The sequence below is a fragment of the Camellia sinensis genome, chromosome 8 (assembly GCF_055761805.1).
Source record: "Camellia sinensis isolate YWXY chromosome 8, ASM5576180v1, whole genome shotgun sequence".
NCBI classification, from domain to species: Eukaryota; Viridiplantae; Streptophyta; class Magnoliopsida; order Ericales; family Theaceae; genus Camellia; species Camellia sinensis.
In genome coordinates this window covers 187,143,101-187,161,541 of record NC_138968.1, presented here as the reverse complement: position 1 = coordinate 187,161,541, position 18,441 = coordinate 187,143,101, and the positions used below count along the sequence as shown (strand labels likewise).

The 18,441-nt window shown below is 44.6% G+C and overlaps 1 protein-coding gene across 1 annotated transcript; it reads left to right on the top strand.

Moving 5' to 3' along the window:
• The first annotated feature begins 7,426 nt into the window (after window positions 1-7,426).
• On the top strand, window positions 7,427-17,807 carry LOC114323938 (uncharacterized). The gene is made up of 4 exons (XM_082884360.1): window positions 7,427-7,789; window positions 13,282-13,519; window positions 16,403-16,935; window positions 17,107-17,807. The coding sequence occupies exons 1-4, from the start codon at window positions 7,433-7,435 to the stop codon at window positions 17,716-17,718; spliced, it is 1,740 nt and encodes a 579-aa protein (XP_082740486.1). The 5' UTR covers window positions 7,427-7,432; the 3' UTR covers window positions 17,719-17,807.
• The last annotated feature ends 634 nt before the right edge of the window (window positions 17,808-18,441 follow it).

The window sequence follows — 18,441 nt, the reverse complement described above, 5'->3', positions numbered from 1 at the left end:
TTCTACCAGAAGAAAAGAAGGCGACACACAAGATCCGGGCAAAGTCAGAGCGGTTTTGGCTCTCCCCGTCCGGGGCCTTGTACAAGAAATCTTTCACCGGGCCGTATTTGAAATGTGTCCACCCCACCAAGGTGGAGCCTTTCCTCTATGAGATACATGAGGGCATCTGTGGCAGCCATCCTGGGGGCAGATCCTTGGCTTACCGAGCAATTTCTCAGGGTTATTGGTGGCCGCGCATGCAGGCAGATGCGCAAAAATATGTTCGCAGGTGCGAGAAGTGTCAGAAGTTCGCCCACCAGATCCACCAGCCGGCTAGAGATTTGCTCGCTCTCACAAGTCCTTGGCCGTTCGCGCTTTGGGGGTTGGATATTGTTGGGCCACTCCCAGCTGCACCGGGCAACCGCAAGTTCTCCATCGCCACCACCGACTATTTCACCAAGTGGGTTGAGGCCGAGCCACTAGCGACCATAAGGGAAAAGGACGTGAAGAAGTTTGTATGGAAAAACGTCATCACCCGTTTCGGTATACCCAAGGCCTTCATCTCGCATAATGGCACTCAATTTGATGATAAACTCTTTCGCGGATTTTGCGAAGAGTTGAAGATCGAGTTCTATAATTCGACGCCGGCCTATCCTCAATCAAATGGTCAAGCAGAGGCCTCAAACAAGACCATCATGGACGGGCTGAAGAAGTGGCTTGAGAAGGCTAAGGGCAAGTGGGCTGAAGAACTCCCTAATGTGCTCTGGGCATACCGCACTACGCCAAGGCGGTCAACCGGGGAAACACCATTTGCTTTGGCCTATGGCATGGAAGCCGTCATCCCGTTGGAAATTGGCATGCCAACCATCCGCTCTGAAAGTTTCCAGCCAAATCTGAATAATGAAGCGGTGGCATTGGAGTTGGACCTTGCTGAAGAAAGGAGGGAGCGAGCATTGATCCACTTAGCGGCTTATCAACAAGAACTCTCCAAAAAGTACAACAAGGCTATGCACCCCAGGCTGTTCAAGATTTGGGACTGGGTATTAAGAAAGGTGCTTGGCAACACAGTGGTCCCTTGCGAAGGAAAGCTCGGTGCAAATTGGGAAGGACCATACAAGGTGATTGGTCTTGCTGGTAAAGGGGCATACCATCTGGAAGATATAGATGGCAAGGCTGTCCCCAGACCATGGAATACGGCCAACCTTAAGGTCTTTTACTTTTAAGATGTAATTTTCTTGTGCTGTTTAGCTTTTCTAGACCTTTAGCCTTTTGGCACTTAATGTAAAAGATAACAATGCTTTTGTAATGAAAAATAGCCCTCTTGTTGTTTGGTATTACATCTTTGTACAATGAATTCGCAAGGACGCAAGGCAATTATGGATGCCAGGGGCAAGAGGACCGACCTGAATGGGACCGGACTGATTCCCACTTGCCGGAATGGAAGCAGACCGCACAAACAGTTGCATTGTCCAACGACATAATTGGCGTATGGACCAATTCGCATTGGGACCGAGCTGGTTTTGCTCACCCGGCCGAAATGTTGGCGTCATGGCCAAACTGAAACATTGGTGTTTTGCCCAATGTAAGGGCCGAGCTGATTTCCCTCGGCCCAGACGGCGTATTGGTGTCTTGTCCAATATGGAAAACGAGCCGATAAAAAGCCGAGCTGACTTTGCTCGGCGGAAAAGAAATGTTGGCGACATGACCAACCTAAATGAAACATTGGTGTTTTGCCCAATGTAGCGGCCGGGTTGACTTTGCTCGGCCAGATTTAGCATGTTGGTGTTTTGTCCAACTAATGAGAAGCCGAGCTGACATTGTTCGGCAGAAGTGAAGTGTTGGCGATCTACCCAACTGAAAGGGCGAGCTGGGTTTTGCTCGGCCGCGTTCATGAGCCCTTAATTTCGAGCCGAGCATATTTTGCTCGGCATTTTAAAAGGTGCATCTGAAATTCCAAAAGAGCCGAGCTGCTAGTTGAAGTTTGAACGCGTTTATGGAAATTTTGCACGTCGACGCCAAAAAGCAATAGAAGTTAAACGGGCAAAAAGTTAAAATTTCATTGATTAACGAAATTGTGTTACAATTGTGGGGCCCTAGCCCGGTTACATTGAACAAAAAAAAAACAAAAAAAAAAACAAGAAACGAAAATAAAGTAAGAAATAAGAGAAGGCATTTCAGTCCAGTTCCAGATCAACCGTTTGCTCGGCGACCTCCAGAGCCTGCTCGGCCACCTCAAGATTGTGCTCGGGCAGGCTTACTTCCAACTCATCATCCGCGACCTCCACCACGGCAACCTCCCGATCGGCTACGTGATCTTCAACATCCTGAGACGCTTCAGGAGAAGTTTGCTCGGCTTGTTGTGCGGCGGCGGCTTCTTCCGCGGCTTCCTTTTTGGCCTCCTCTATGAGCCTCTTCTGCGCGGCGCTCGCATAGGCCTGCATATAGTGCGGTATGAAGGCCGGAAGCTGATATAGGAACATGTCAGCATCCTGACCAAGGCCAACTTTCTCCACAGCAGCTTTCCAGCCGCACTGGAAAAAGATGTCCTTGGTCGCCTGCACCTGCCGTTCATACGTTCTTTCGCCTTGAGCATAGCCCTTGTCTTCGGCGTCGCTAACCGCCTTATCTTTCTCCTCTTTATGGGCATCGCGCAGCTTCCTCAGCTCGGCGAGATACCGGGCTTTGGTCGACTTCACGGCCCGCTATTTGTCCGCTTCAGCTCAATCGACCTTTTGGCCCAGGTTATCTCGTTCGGCCTCAACCGCTTCCTGCGCGGACTTAAGCTTCGCTATCTCGGCCTTTTGGGCCTTGTTCTCCGCTATTGCATCCCGCAGGCTCTGTCGCACCTTGATCATGCGGTCGTGGGCCAAATAGTTCTTTTGCGCGGCCTGAAAACAAGCGTGAGATGGTTAGTATCCGGTGAACTGAGCAAAAATAGAGCAAAAAGTTTGACGTAAAAAATGGAGAACTTACCAGCACTATGGATTTCGCCACCGAGCGGAGGACCTTGAGGTCGGAAAGCTCGTCGTGTTTTTTCATGTCAGCGGGCAAGATCAACCCCTTGGTCAAATTGAAACCAAACGAGTAGTCCTTGTTCGCGTAGACGGAGTCTTCAGCAGAAACTGCTCGGCCTTGGTATTTGAACTTGGGCGCCCAGACCGGGGGGGGGGGTGGCTGGGCCCTTGGACTTGCCGGTCTGTGGTTGCTCGGTCTGGTCCCCGAGCTCGGTGGAGACGCCATCGGTAGAGTCTTCATCGGCCAGACGCGGCCCGGTTTGCTCTTTCCTCGGCCGCTTCTTGGATCGACCAGCCGGTTGCTCGCTGGCGAGCGCCAGTACTGCCCCTTCTTGTTGCCCGGTAGGTGTGGAGGATGTCCCCCCTGTTGCCTCTGGTTTCTGGGACTCGTCTTCTTCCCCGATGATCATGGACTTGATGGCCCTGATTTTGGCCATTTTTCGCTCGGCGGTGAGTGGAACAAGCCTGATCGGTGGTAGGTTTGGATCTGGTTCTGGGGTTGGTGCATGCAGAAAATCGGTAACCCGGCTCTTGCGCGGTGCGGTGTAGTGTTAGGTCTGTTCGAAGCTGAGCAGTTTCGAGGCCTCCCTCTCCTCGGCAGGATGGCACAGCAGGACTTTGATGGCCTCTTGGTTGGCCCGGTAGTAGTCTGCTGCTAGGTGTTTATCTGCAAAAAGAAGACAAGTGTTAGATCGGCATGGAAAGTAATTGATGCATAAAGAAAATAGCGCGGTCAGCCGAGCGACTCACCGGCACTGCCAAAATCCTTTCTAATATACCATCCCGGTATGGGTGCCTCGGTGTCCTCATAGCCACCGGACACCCACAAGAAGTCGTCGTCGTTGGTCTCCTTGTCCGGGTTGCCCTCTATTAGCTTTGCTCGGCCCTTCTTGACTTTGATGTACCAGCAAAGCCCACTCTTGTTTCTACTTAGACTATACTGATGGAAAATTTTGGCCAAACCGAGATTGAGACCGAGCCTCCGGTTCAGCTCGGCGACCCCGTTTATTATTTTGTAAGTGTTATTTGAAACTTGGGTCGGGCAAAGCCTTGTCTGCCTCAAAAATTCGCAGATCAAGGGTTGAACCGGGAAGCGGAGCCCTCCCTCTACTATTGATACGACGGTAAAGGGGCATCGATCTAGATCCCCCCAAGGGGTGTCTCCCTTTTTGGCGAGCTCTAAGACGACGTCATCTGGGATGTTGTACTCCCTACGAAACTCGGCCATCGCACCGGGCGAGCTCACCATGAATCGGTACTTGCCCATCTACCTCGGTTTTATTTGGTGAACTAACTTGTACCTCGGACAAAAATGTTTGGTGTAATTGCTCGGTCTTTGAGCTCCACCAGTGATGGTTCTTGACTGAACTGATCGGTCCTAGTTCGTTCTGCATTGTTAAAAAATGAGGCCAAGGGTTAGCGTGGCATAAATTCCACGGCTTCTATTGGAAATAGCTACGTGAAGGGTTTTTGGTGTTTTACCGGCCTGACCCCTATCTCGGCTAGACCACTTGGTCGATTTCCTAGCTCGGTTCATTCCTATTTGCAGATCTAATGGAGTATTCAGCTCGGTTAAGGTATTCAGCTCGGTGCGTTCCTATTTACCAATCTAATTAGAGTATTCAGCTCGGTTGCGACCTCGGTAAGAAGCCACAAACCAGTTTTGCTCGGCTATAGCTCTACCTATGGATCTAAATGAGCGTTTAGCTCGGTTCTACCCAGATTTAAACTGTTCATCCCAGAAGTGGGGCGAACTCGTTTGAACCAAGGAGGAACAGGGGGCTCAGAGGCCCCTTCCATTCTCAAAGTTCCCATTTGCCCTAGGGTGTGCAGGTTCTAAGCAAAGAAAGGGGGCACTGGTGGTCACAAACAAAAAAAAAAAAAACACGAAGAACATGCATAAAGAATTTTGAGAAATAGAAACAGAAAATGCAAGGGAGGGTAGTGTAGCTTACCGGGGGGACAGATGCGAGGGTGAACGCAACCTCGAGAGCTCGATTGCGGCCTTCGAAAGGATCTGAAATGGAGGATGTAGCACTGAGACAGTAATGGCAGTGGTCTTGGGGGTTCGAAGGTTTGAGAGGCTTAGGGTTTGTATGGAAGAGAAGGTGAAAAGTGAAGGGTTGTAGGCCCTTCGTTGGAATACAAAAGAGGGGGGAACGAACACCAAACGGCTGTGCCGTTTGAATTCTGCGCGTGCAGGACAGCTGGCTGCACAACCCAATGGCGTGAAGCCACATGGCATTGGAAACGCGGCTGTCAGTACGGCTGTACGACCTTTGATGAGACTGCGGAGAAAATGGCCGACCAAATGGGACAGCTCGGCGATAGATATGCCCCCAATCATGCTCGGCTTGGTGATGGCGCAACTCATCCGTTAGCTCGGTCACGATGGTTACCCCAATCACGACTAGGTCGGATGGGGTTAAGGGGCAATTGAGAGGTGAGATTTGCGCGTTAGTACGGCCGAGCTACGATAACGCCGATCATGATGAACCGCACGCCGCCGAGCAGAAGACTGGCCAGACACGAACCAATGCTTGGCTGAGCTATAACGCAGCCGAGCGCGTAGCAGTGTCTGATGACCAAGCTAAGAGCAACTTGGGCTAGACTGTGGACGCGGTTAGGGCCGGCACGCTTCTGACTGACCAGCCGAGATAAGTGGGCTTCGTGTGACCGAGAATAAAGGTAGGACGGGTGGAGACCGGCATACCTCACAACCGGTTAGCCTAATGAACCGATCAATGTCAGCTTGGCTTTGAGTATCGCCCTTTGGCCCTTTCGCAAGGGACAGTCCGGTGGTGCATAGCTCGGTTGAGTGCATGTGATGGCAACTCTCCACAAGTGATAGGCCGGTCGTGGTATTCTGGTCGAGTGTGCCACCTGGACCAATGGCGTGAGGGATAGAGGAAATCTGCTCCAAGCATGCGCCAATACCGTTGGACAATTCTGCGTGTACTGGTGGGAGGACTAAGCCTTTACACGCGTAAGGTGGTGAGAGGCGAGCACTGCCACCTGTCCTGGGAAGGACAACAGAGGTAGTGCGCGCATAATCTTGAGGCTGCATGGCCAGCCTTGAAATATGGAGGAGGACGAACGTTAGAGGTATGCAAATTCTTCTCCAAAAAGAATACTCTCTCTCCAACAGTCTTCTTCTTCAAGTGGACTGACTTGATCGTCGGAGGGTTTATTCGGCACACCACCGCCGGGCAGCTCACCGTTTCTGTGTTGCCAGGTAGACGTCGTCAAGAGAAGCTTGGAGTACAAGGAGTACGGAAAGCAGAGGATATTTCGCCCCCGTACACTCTGCATCATAAGAGGTATTTTGTCTATTTTTATTTTCGCTCTCTACATCTAACTTAGCCTCCATTGCTAGGCAAAAGGGATTTTCTGCTGTTTTGAGGTCTCCATCTCTACTTATTCTCTCAATTTTTATTGCATCTCTGTTTATTCCAACCCATTGTTATTTTTAAAAATATAATCATGTGAAAATATTATTTTAAAAAATAATATGATTATATATTTTTTAAAAGAGTTATAAATGTCACGTTAACACTAAGTGCATAAACAACATATCAAATATGATCCAATATGAACACAATAATTTGACTGACTTAAAAAATAGGAGATATTCTAAACCACAAATGTGAATGCCGTCCCATATTTGGGGTTTGCCTAACGCTGTTTTGTCAAATTTGCATTTTGACTGGAATTGGACATTTTTCAGTTAAGCGTCGTGTTCAAATTAACTCCACCTTTGAAAAAAATAAATCTTTGAATGAATCAAAAATAACACATGGCCTCAAAGTCTCACAGGTCAAAACTTTTGATATTGAATTAGTTTGAATACCAGAAAGTATACTGCTGAGGACTTTTGACAAACATCTATATCTATCTATATCTATATTATTATTAAGTGACGGCTAAAATAGTTTAGTAAACCTTATTCTCCTCCTGGCACACGGTAACTTTATAAATAAAAAAATTATTATACATAGCATAAGCAAGTTTTGAATTTAAGATCTTTAAGCAACATACATATTATGATATTAAATTCTTTATTCTTTATTTTTATTATTAGTTCTCTTAATTACATGTATCACGTGTACCCCTCGTTAGTTCCGATTATGAAAAGTAAACGGGTTAATATGAAAAATTTATCTCTTGCAACCATTATAATCTCTACTATCACAATATATATTTTTTTATTAATTGATAATACTATTACATAGCATATCGACTACTGTTAATGGGTTCGATATGGATTTCATTGCACCAACTTGTTGAATATGTTACATCAGAGCAGATAGCAAAAATAAAAAACACTAAACCCTAAGGGGTCAACGCATTCACATTTTACACATAAGCAATTAAAGCAAACTTAAATTAAACGAACCCAACATGAAACCAAATGTAAGTGGCTTCCTAGAAAACCCACCATGGATCAGAGACTATACAACTCTGCAAAATCAGGAGACATTCTTCACTGCAAACAACTCCTCAATGAAAATCCAAGCCTACTTCTAAAACTAACGCCTCATGAAAACACACCACTTCATGTCGCCACACAATTTGGACACAAAAACGTTGTTGCTGAGATTTACAATCGACAACAGTCTCTCCTCGCTCAGCCGAACTTGGATGGGGACACGCCTCTACATGTTGCTGCAAGAGCTGACCGCATCTCCATTGTTGGTTTTCTGATCGAAGAGATGCTATCTTCATCGTGTAAAGACATTGTAAACAGAGGAAACAGAGGGATTGCGATTCTAAGGATGAGAAATAAGTGGGGCAACTGTTGTTCCAACCCACATGCATGAAAAACATGGGAACCAACCAAGTCAAGCTTGGCAGCCACCAACCATAGCAAGGGTCAAGAATGGAGGCTACCCAAGTCAAGAATGAAGGCTCTCCCACCTACTCCTTTTGTGTATAAATAGAGATGGGAGGGAGAGGATGAGAGACATCAGAAATTGGAGAGTAAGAGCTGTGAGTTGAGTGAGTTTCATCTCCTCCTCTGTATTTTGTATTTTGCTCCATTTTAGTGAAAATTCTCATTTCTGTCCGTGGATGTAGGCATTGGGCCGAACCACGTAAATATTGTGTTCTTTGTGTGTGTGTGATATTTTTCTGGGTGTGTGTTTGATCCTAACAAAGTGGTATCAGAGCCAAATTATACGTTTTTCGGAAAAACAGAGTATTGTTTCGAAACTGCCCAGAAATCGTATTGCTCGAAATCCGATTTTGAGCATACCAGGAGCAAGGACTCGACGAGAGGAGTCCAGAAATATAAAACAGACACCAAACGGAGGCCGCACGCGCTCCCACGCGCCCCTGGAAGTTGGCGCGTGAATCCCACTCTCTTCACGCGCCCACACGCGCCGTTCAGGCACCCGGCGCGTGATCCCACTCTCAGACACGCGCTCCACGCGCGGTTCAAGGAGGAAGACGACTGAGGACCAGCGCGTGTCTTACACGCGCCATCAGCACGCGCGCCCCAAGCCGAGCCGAAGCCGAGTTGACCAAGCCGCTGACCAAGCCGCTGACCAAGCCGCTGACTGAGCCGCTGACGTCAGCAGAACCGGAGGAATATTCTGGTGCTTCGCAGGCGCACCAGATTCTGCCCATCTGAACCATTCAATCTGTTTTGGCTTGATCTAAGCCATTTGAGATCCGATTTGGATGATCCAATAGTGGTTTCCGACTATTTGGAGTATTCCGGACACATCCGTACGGTCAGATTTTGCAAATAAGTTTTGAAAAATTTGAAGTTTTTATTTTGGCAATCCGAAGTGCTTTTTCGGCTAATTTGACCAGTCCGGACTCCACAGCAAAACTTGTTTTTCAGCCAACGATCATTATTGTATGATGGAGGAATCAACGTCGACTTCAGGTTCTATGATAAAGTTAAATGCTTCCAATTATGCCATTTGGAAGCCTAGAATGGAAGATGTCTTGTATTGCCGAGATTTGTTTGACCCCATTGAGCTTAATGGAGTTAAACCACCAACGGAAAAAGACGAAGACTGGAAGCGGAAGAACCGAAAGACCATTGGCCAGATCAGACAATGGATTGATCACAGTGTCTTCCACCATGTCGCCCAGGAGACTGATGCCTATGCTCTCTGGATAAAGTTAGAAGGCATGTACCAGTCGAAGACTGCTCGGAACAAAGCCCTCCTGATGAGGAGACTTGTGAATTTGAAGTTGAAAGGCGGTATCTCTGTTGCTGAACATACCAGTGAGTTTCAAAATTTGGTGAACCAACTAACAACTGTCAAAATGGAGTTAGATGATGAGATGCAGGCCCTATTGCTGCTCAGTTCTTTGCCAGACAGTTGGGAGACATTGGTGGTGTCTCTCAGCAACTCTGCCCCAGAAGGGAAACTGACCATGAGCATGGTTACAGATGCCTTATTTAGTGAAGAGGCAAGAAAGAAAGAAATGGGTGGAGATCAATCCCATGCCCTCGTCACAGAAAATAAAAGCAGAGGCAGGGGCAGGGGAAGAAGCAAAAGTAGAGGACGCAGCAGAGGAAGATCTCAAGACAGAGGGAAATTCAAAGAAGGAACGAGCCGGCCAAGGTTCAAATGTTACCATTGTGGCCAGGAGGGTCACATAAAGAAGTATTGCTATGCCTTGAAGGGAGAACAACAACAAGGCAATAGACAGCCAAAGACCGAAGATGGGACCACTGCAGTTTCTGTCTCAGAGGATATTGCATTATTCTCTGTTGAAGAAGAAGAATGCCTCCATATGTCAGACAACGACACCGAGTGGGTGGTAGATACAGCAGCTTCCTACCACGCTACATCCCAGAAGGAGTTCTTCAGTACGTACCAAGCTGGAGATTTTGGTACAGTGAAAATGGGTAACTCCAGTTTTTCAAAAATTGTGGGAATTGGTGATGTTCATATCCAAACCAAAGTTGGGTGCACGATGGTGTTGAAAGATGTCAGGCATGTTCCCGATTTACGCCTGAATCTTATTTCAGGGATAGCCTTAGATCGACAAGGCTATGAGAACTACTTTGGCAAAGGCATATGGAAGTTGAAAAAGGGATCTCTCGTGGTAGCCAAAGGACAGGCAATTGGCACACTATACAAGACTCATGTGGAGGTGAATTCAAATAGTCTCAACGCAGCAGAAGATGAGACGTCACCAAATTTGTGGCACAAAAGGCTGGGTCACATGAGTGAGAAAGGGTTACAGATTTTGGCAAAGAAGTCACTTATTCCCTTTGCCAAAGATGCAAAATTAAATCCTTGTGACAACTGCTTGTTTGGGAAGCATCATAGAGTAGCTTTCCATTCATCATCCAGAAGACAATCAGAGTTGTTGAGCAGAGTATACTCTGATGTTTGCGGTCCCATTGAAGTGGAATCGTTGGGTGGTAGAAAATACTTTCTGACGTTCATTGATGATGCATCACGGAAGGTATGGGTTTATGTCTTAAAGACCAAAGCTGAGGTGTTCCAGCATTTTCAGACATTCCATGCTATGGTGGAAAGGGAGACTGAAAAGAAGCTGAAATGTCTCCGAACAGACAATGGAGGCGAGTACACATCAAAGGAATTTAAAGCCTACTGTGCTACTCACGGCATCCGGCATGAGAAGACTGTTCCTGGAACCCCACAACACAATGGTATAGCCGAGAGAATGAACCGAACCATTGTGGAGAAGGTCAGATGTATGCTCAAAATGGCAAAGCTACCAAAGCCATTTTGGGGAGAAGCTGTTCGTGTTGCTTGCTATTTGATCAACAGATCGCCATCAGTTCCACTGAATTTTCAGATTCCAGAAGAAGTATGGTCTGGAAGGGAGATCTTTTACTCTCACTTGAGAGTGTTTGGGTGCAAAGCATTTGCACATGTATCCAAGGAGCACAGACAGAAGCTGGATGACAAAGCCACTCCATGCATCTTTATTGGCTATGGAGATGAAGAATTTGGATACAGATTGTGGGATCCGAAACACAAAAAGGTCATTCGAAGCCGAGATGTGGTGTTTCAAGAAGGCCAGACCTTTGAAGACTTTGGGCAACCAGCCAAACCCAAAGTTGATGATGTTTCAGAAATTATTCCAAACCCTGCACCATCACAGCATGCCACTGATGAAGAAGAGTTACCGCAGCATGCAGTCAATAATGTAGAGTTGCAGGATGGATTTCTAGAAGAAGAAGATCCAGAAGCAGAGGGTGTTGAGCAGGGGGAGCCACAACCCCCTCTACCAGAGACTGTTGGTCCACAGTTACGAAGATCAACAAGAGAATTTAAGCCGTCAACCAAATACCCTGCTTCTGAGTATATTTTGCTTACCGATGAGGGGGAGCCAGAAAGTTTTCAAGAAGCTCAAAATCATAAGGAGAAGAGTAGCTGGCAGCAATCTATGCAAGAAGAGATGCAATCCTTGCAGAAGAATCAGACTTATGATTTGGTGAAACTTCCCCAGGGTCGAAAAGCATTGCAGAACAAATGGGTGTTCAAGTTGAAGAAAGATGGCAGCGGAAAGCTAGTCAAGTATAAGGCTCGATTGGTTGTCAAAGGTTTTGGGCAGAAGAAAGGTATTGATTTTGATGAAATCTTCTCGCCAGTTGTGAAAATGACATCCATTCGAGTAGTTTTGGGACTAGCAGCTAGTTTGAATTTGGAACTTGAACAAATGGATGTGAAGACAGCATTTCTCCATGGTGATCTGAAGGAAGAAATTTACATGGAGCAGCCAGAAGGTTTTGAAGTCAAAGGGAAAGAAAACTTAGTCTGCAGATTGAAGAAGAGTCTCTACGGCCTCAAACAAGCGCCGAGACAGTGGTACAAGAAGTTTGACTCATTCATGGTAGGTCATGAGTACAAGAGAACTGTTGCAGACCAGTGTGTTTATGTCAGGACATTTCCCGGTGGAAACTTTATCATACTTCTGCTCTATGTTGATGACATGTTGATCGTTGGACAAGATGCCACAACAATCAGATCACTGAAGAAGGAGTTATTACAGTCCTTTGACATGAAGGACCTAGGCCCTGCACAGCAAATTTTGGGCATGAATATTGTGCGTGACAGGAAAGCCAAGAAGTTGTGGCTGTCACAGGAGAAGTACGTTGAACGAGTGATTGAGAAGTTCAACATGAAAGATGCCAAGCCAGTCAGTACTCCGCTGGCTAATCATTTCAAGCTGAGCAAGAATTCCTGTCCCTCCTCTACGAAGGAAAGACAAGAGATGGAGGCGATTCCCTACTCATCCGCTGTAGGGAGTTTGATGTATGCAATGGTGTCCACCCGACCAGATATTGCTCATGCGGTTGGAGTTGTAAGCAGATTCCTTTCCAATCCAGGAAAAGAGCATTGGGAAGCAGTCAAGTGGATTCTGAGGTACCTCAAGGGTACAGCAAAAATGTGTTTGTGCTTTAGAGATGCTAAACCAGTTTTGGAAGGCTATACTGATTCAGATATGGCAGGCGATCTTGATAGTAGGAAATCTACATCAGGATTGCTGTTCACTTTCGCAGGGGGAGCTGTGTCTTGGCAGTCCAAGCTGCAAAAGTGTGTTGCTTTATCCACAACTGAGGCAGAGTATATTGCCGCAGCGGAAGCCGGGAAAGAAATGTTGTGGTTGAAACGGTTTCTCCAAGAATTGGGATTAAAGCAAGAAAAGTTCACGGTACATTGTGATAGTCAGAGTGCCATAGACCTGAGCAAGAATTCAATGTACCATTCTCGCACAAAGCACATTGATGTTCGGTATCATTGGATACGCGAAGTGATGGACAAGCAGTTATTGGAACTGACCAAGATCCACACAGATAAGAATCCAGCTGACATGCTTACAAAGGTGGTCTCGAGAGACAAACTCGAAATTTGCAGAGACATTGCCGGGATGGACTTCAAGTGAGAAGTCAGTCATGCATATGGGTATGGAGGGGGAGAATTGTTGTTCCAACCCACATGCATGAAAAACATGGGAACCAACCAAGTCAAGCTTGGCAGCCACCAACCATAGCAAGGGTCAAGAATGGAGGCTACCCAAGTCAAGAATGAAGGCTCTCCCACCTACTCCTTTTGTGTATAAATAGAGATGGGAGGGAGAGGATGAGAGACATCAGAAATTGGAGAGTAAGAGCTGTGAGTTGAGTGAGTTTCATCTCCTCCTCTATATTTTGTATTTTGCTCCATTTTAGTGAAAATTCTCATTTCTGTCCGTGGATGTAGGCATTGGGCCGAACCACGTAAATATTGTGCTCTTTGTGTGTGTGTGATATTTTTCTGGGTGTGTGTTTGATCCTAACAGCAACACAGTTTTGCATGAGGCTGTGAGGAACCATAATCTCAGAGTGGCTGAGTTTTTGATAAAGGTTGATCCTGGGCTGGCCTGTTTCGAGAACAACACGGGTGAGTCCCCGTTGTATCTGGCTGCTAGAGATGGAATGCTGACAATTGTGAAGCGCATACTCATGGCAGCTTGTTCTTCGGCTTATGGCGGGTCAGATGGCCAAACAGCTTTGCATGCTACCATCGTAGAGGGGCATTCGGGTAATTTTATACTTCTCTCGCTTAGTTTTTTATATGCATTTATTATAAGAGTGCTACTATTAGCACCTCATAAATTATTTTGAACCCCCCAATTTTTAGCTCTTTTTTTTATTACAATAATAACCTTAAATAAAATTACTACAAAGGATATCATTAATTTTGAGGCACCACATCTCACAATTAAACCTACACACCAACTAGATCATGAATTAGGGTTTATGAGAGCACCCACCTCCATCACCACCCATTTATCTTTCTCAAATCTTACCTTCAAAACCTATTCACCCTCAAAACCTTAAAAACCATTTGGCGGCAATATTTCGGCAGCAACAGTTGCAACCATTTAATTAATTACATTGAACGGTCAAAACATGAAAATTTCTTAACACATTAAACGGTCAAAATTGTTAATGCTTGCAGAAGTTTTCATTTTTTTCAAGTTTAGAAATACAGGCCCAAATATTACTTATTTGTTCAGGAATATTATCCCGAACAAAGAAGTAATGTTCGGGAATGCAGGTCCGAATATGAAAATTTTTTAACACATTGAACGGTCAAAACTATTAACGGCTACAGAAGTTTTCATTTTTTTAAATTCGTGAATACAAGCCCGAACATTACTTATTTGTTCGTGAACACATTTCCAAACATATATTATTTGTTTGGGAATACAGGTCTGAACATAGAAATTTGTTAACACTTTCAACAGTTAAAATTCTTACTCTCGCAGAAATTTTATTTTTTCAAGTACTGTAATTTTAGTTTTGAAGAAGCAATGCGAGAGAGAGAGAGAGAGAGAGCGCGCGCATACCAACTGTGACAATGGTTAAACCAGCAGAGACAATATTCTTCTTCTTCTTGGGTTTTGAAAATGATGAAACTATTCTTCTTCTTAGTAGGTTTTGTTAGGATTTTTTGGAAGGGAGATTTTTTTGAGGTGTGGAAAGTATGCATTCAATGAGTGGAATATTTAAAGATAATTTTGACATTATTTAAAGGGGAAAATAAATTTTAAAAAATTCAAAATTTATAAGTAAAGATCTAAAAAAATAAAAGATCCAAAATAATTCATAAAGTGCTAATACTACTACTCTATTATAAAAACAAATAAGAATGCAGCTTGCCTCGGGTAAAGGACTGGACCATCCAGTTTTTAGTTGTGGGCCTACCATATTGCCTATTTTGATGATGCATTTCATTGGTGTTTGAGGTGTATATATGTTGATTGTTTATTAAAAATATCAAATCAATTTTATGAATTCGGATCCTCGGTCGCACTTCTGTGCTGCGCATTCCTGTCGTCCTCCAAAACGACGACGTTTTGGAGGGTTTTTTTTTTCTTGTCTCTCTTTCTTTCTTTCTTTCCGAATCCAACGCTGGTCTGCTGCGTTCTCTCTCTCTCTCTCTCTCTCTCTCTCTTCCTTGTAATAAAGTTTGCAAAGTTGTGTTAATATGGGTTTGTTGGGTATTGTTGATGGAGGTGGAGGTGGAGGACGTGGTGGAGATTCCGGCGGTGGCGATTTGGGGGATAGTGAGGTGAGGGGATTCGGAGATGGCAACGGCGGCGATGGATTTCATGGGTTGGACGGGCATGGGGGTGCCGAAGAGGAGGCCGGTGGAGATGTTGTAGAGGGAGGTGAAGATGAGAGTGGTGAGGTCGCCGACGGAGCCCCCATGTTCGGACCGGATCGTGGTTTTGAGGCGGAGGTTGGTGGCCCATGGGAGAGTGGTGAGGCGGTGGCACCACCGTGGAAGGCCGAGGAGAGGGGTGGTTTGGGTCAATGATTGTTGCTCCTCTTCCTCCTCCATGCCTCTCTCCGATTCAATTTGCAATCTGAAATGAGGACAGAGAGAGAGAGAGTGTTATCTTCTGTTTAACTCTTTCTTTTCTTTTTCCTCTTCTTCTTTCTTATTCTTCTTCTTCTTCCTGGATTTCTTCTTCCTGGTTTGCCTCTATCGGACTTCAATGGTGGGAAGATCAATCCTAACTCTGTAAAAATCAGAAAAAACAGAGACACACACAAAAAAAAAAAAATTAATTAAGTGCTTCAAACACAATTACATCAACAACCCAGATCAATTTACAATCTTAAAATCCCCCCCCCCCAAAAAAAAAAAAAAAAAAAACTTTGAGATTACCTGTCAATGCGTTTCTTGAGCTTCGACAAGAACTTCTCATTGTCATCCTCTGCGATTTTCACAAGCCTCTCCAGCAGATTCTTTCTCTCAATCACTCCAAGCTTTTTGATGTCAATCTCTCTTGCATGGTCTTGTTCTTCAGTCAAAATACCTCTCTGAATCCTCTGATAAGTGGGTAATTTTTCCAGTGCAGCCCATTTCAGAGCTTCTTCGTCGTCTTTTTCGCAAAAGGATTTTGAGAAAACTTCTCCCCCGCTGTTCCTCCATATGTTGGAACTACTCAAACGAGCACTACTCACTCTCAGTATATTATCACCACCCTCCATTGTCACCAATGTTTCTCAAATTTCTTTTGAGAAATTTGATTGAATCTTTGATGTGTTATTTTTATTTTTTAGAGAAGGACAGATGGTTATCTTTTGGTGTGTCTCTGCTTCTAGGTGTTGGATAGTGGGTAACACATGGTTTCGTGTTGTATTTTGGAGGGTAACAAGGAAGAGAGAGAGAGAGAGAGAGAGCAACATACCAGTGTTGGATTCGGAAAGAAAGAAAGAGAAAGAGAGAGAGAGAAAGAAAGAGAGAGAAGGAAAAAAAAACCCTCCAAAATGACGTCGTTTTGGAGGGCGACAGGAATGCACGGCACAGGAGTGCAACCGAGGATCCGGATTCCAATTTAATAATGGTAACTATATGATTTCATAAATAAACTCACATTTTACCGTTTTGTTTTTATGTGTTATTTAGATGTCATGGAAGCCCTTGTTAGAGCGAAACCAGAACTAATAAAAGAAGCTGATCATCATGGTAGAACCCCACTCTACTACGCAGCATCTATGGGAGACCGCAGGACAGTTCAAAGATTACTTCAACTTCACACCGACATAGTATACATGTCCGATCAAGATGGGCTGTCACCACTTCATGTCGCGGCATCCAGAGGCCATACCAACATAATCAAAGAGATCATCCAATGTTGCCCGGATTCTGGAGAACTGCTGGATTTAAGAGGCCAAAACACTCTTCACTTTGCAGTCCTCGGTGGAAAATCTAGTGTTGTTAGGTACATTTTAGAAACAACAGAGCTAGAGGGGCTTATAAACCAGGCAGATAATGATGGAAACACACCTTTGCACTTGGCTACCAGAGAGAGAAAAAGTTGGATAGCACGTTACTTGATTTGGGATGAGAGAGTGAATCAAAGAGCCAAGAACAACATTGGCCAAACAGCCATCGACTATGAGGAGTCAATTAGAAAGGCATACTCGAGATTTCCAAAGGTAATTAATATCGGTAGAGTTCATAGTTCATATAATTAACTGTTTAATTAGGTACATTGATTTTGGAGATGGTTTCTCTTCAGTTGGATCACCGAGAGGTGTTGTTTTGATGTTCAATCAACTTAATTTTTTGCACGGATTCTCACAATTATCTTTGTATTATGTATCTAGAAATCAAAAAATTGGAGACAACCTTGGTCCCTAAATAAATGGACCACCAAAGAAAAGATTCCCCCAAGCACAAGCGAGGAGGGAGCTGCAGCTGCAGCTGCTGCTGACAAAATGGAAACTTACAAGCAAATGGGTCACACCCTCTTAATGGTAGCAACACTAATTGCCACCGTCACATTTGCAGCTGCTTTCACAATTCCCGGAGGCTTCAACAACATCGTTGGCCCAGATCAAGGGCAGGCACTTTTGCAATCAAGCCTACATCTTAAATGGTTCCTTGTCACGGACTCCATCGCTATGAGTTTCTCTGTGATTGCAGCTTGCATACTCTTCTGGGGAGCTGTTATTGCCGAAGAAACCTATTTCTACTACTTTGCTAGTGCCACTGTGCTTACACATGTTGCACTGTTTTCAACTGGTGTCGCCTTCACAACTGGCTTGATTGCTATTATGCCCAATCAACCGTTTGTTAGCATCTTGTGTCGTATAATAGGGTCACTTTTCCATGTCGGGAACTTCCTGTTTTTTTTCCGGTTGGCACAGATTTTTTCTTTAGGGGAAGTTTGTCAGTTCTTGATTTTTCGCCTCAAGACTAAATTTATCAAAAGATGAACTCTTGCAAATATGCATAATCCCAAATTGATCATTCCATGTAAATGTACAAAGCAAAACTATTGGAATCTGTGATTTTGATCTTTGAATTCGTGATATCGATCCAACTCTACATGATCCAATACGGTGTGTGTCAGAGTTGGGTTTTTCATTCTGACAAAATTTTCAAATTTGAAGACTTATGGGAGATAATGACTCTACTGCTCCATTTTATTGTAGAAGCCGAAGAGGACTCCGAATAGTTTTTTGTGCTCTTAATAATGACAACTTGCTGTTTAGAAGTTTACTTTGACTGGAATTGATAAACATTTTCAGAATAAACTACACCATTCAAGAACTTCAAGAATGAATGAAACATAAACAAGTCTCAAACCTTGGATACTCCAATGCTTGAACATCATGATTAAACTAGCGAGTTTGAAATTTTGAATACCACCACCACCACATTGTTTGATTATGGCTGAGTGAAAAATAAGATAATATTTGAAGGATTGTTTGTGACCGTTGGATTGTATCGGGATGATTCCAAAAAATGAGATTCAATAATTCACAACAATCTAGACAAGACTGTAAACGTATCCAAATACATGTTGAATTGAGAATAATTGGGAGACAAAATCTTAATAGGAAGCTCCAAATGTCCCCTGGTTCAATCTAGACCTGTCTAAGAGCATCTCTAATTCTTCATCAAATTCAAATTTACTAACAAAAAATGCTAAAAAC

What these genes read in the sequence shown, in the direction of transcription:
- LOC114323938 (XM_082884360.1), top strand. Translation starts at nt 7,433, where the DNA reads ATGGATCAGAGACTATACAACTCTGCAAAATCAGGAGACATTCTTCAC. An exon ending in TGAGAAATAAGTGGGGCAAC is followed by an intron (nt 7,790 to 13,281) that starts TGTTGTTCCAAC and finishes CCTAACAGCAAC; the next exon opens with ACAGTTTTGCATGAGGCTGT. An exon ending in CATACTCGAGATTTCCAAAG is followed by an intron (nt 16,936 to 17,106) that starts GTAATTAATATC and finishes TTATGTATCTAG; the next exon opens with AAATCAAAAAATTGGAGACA.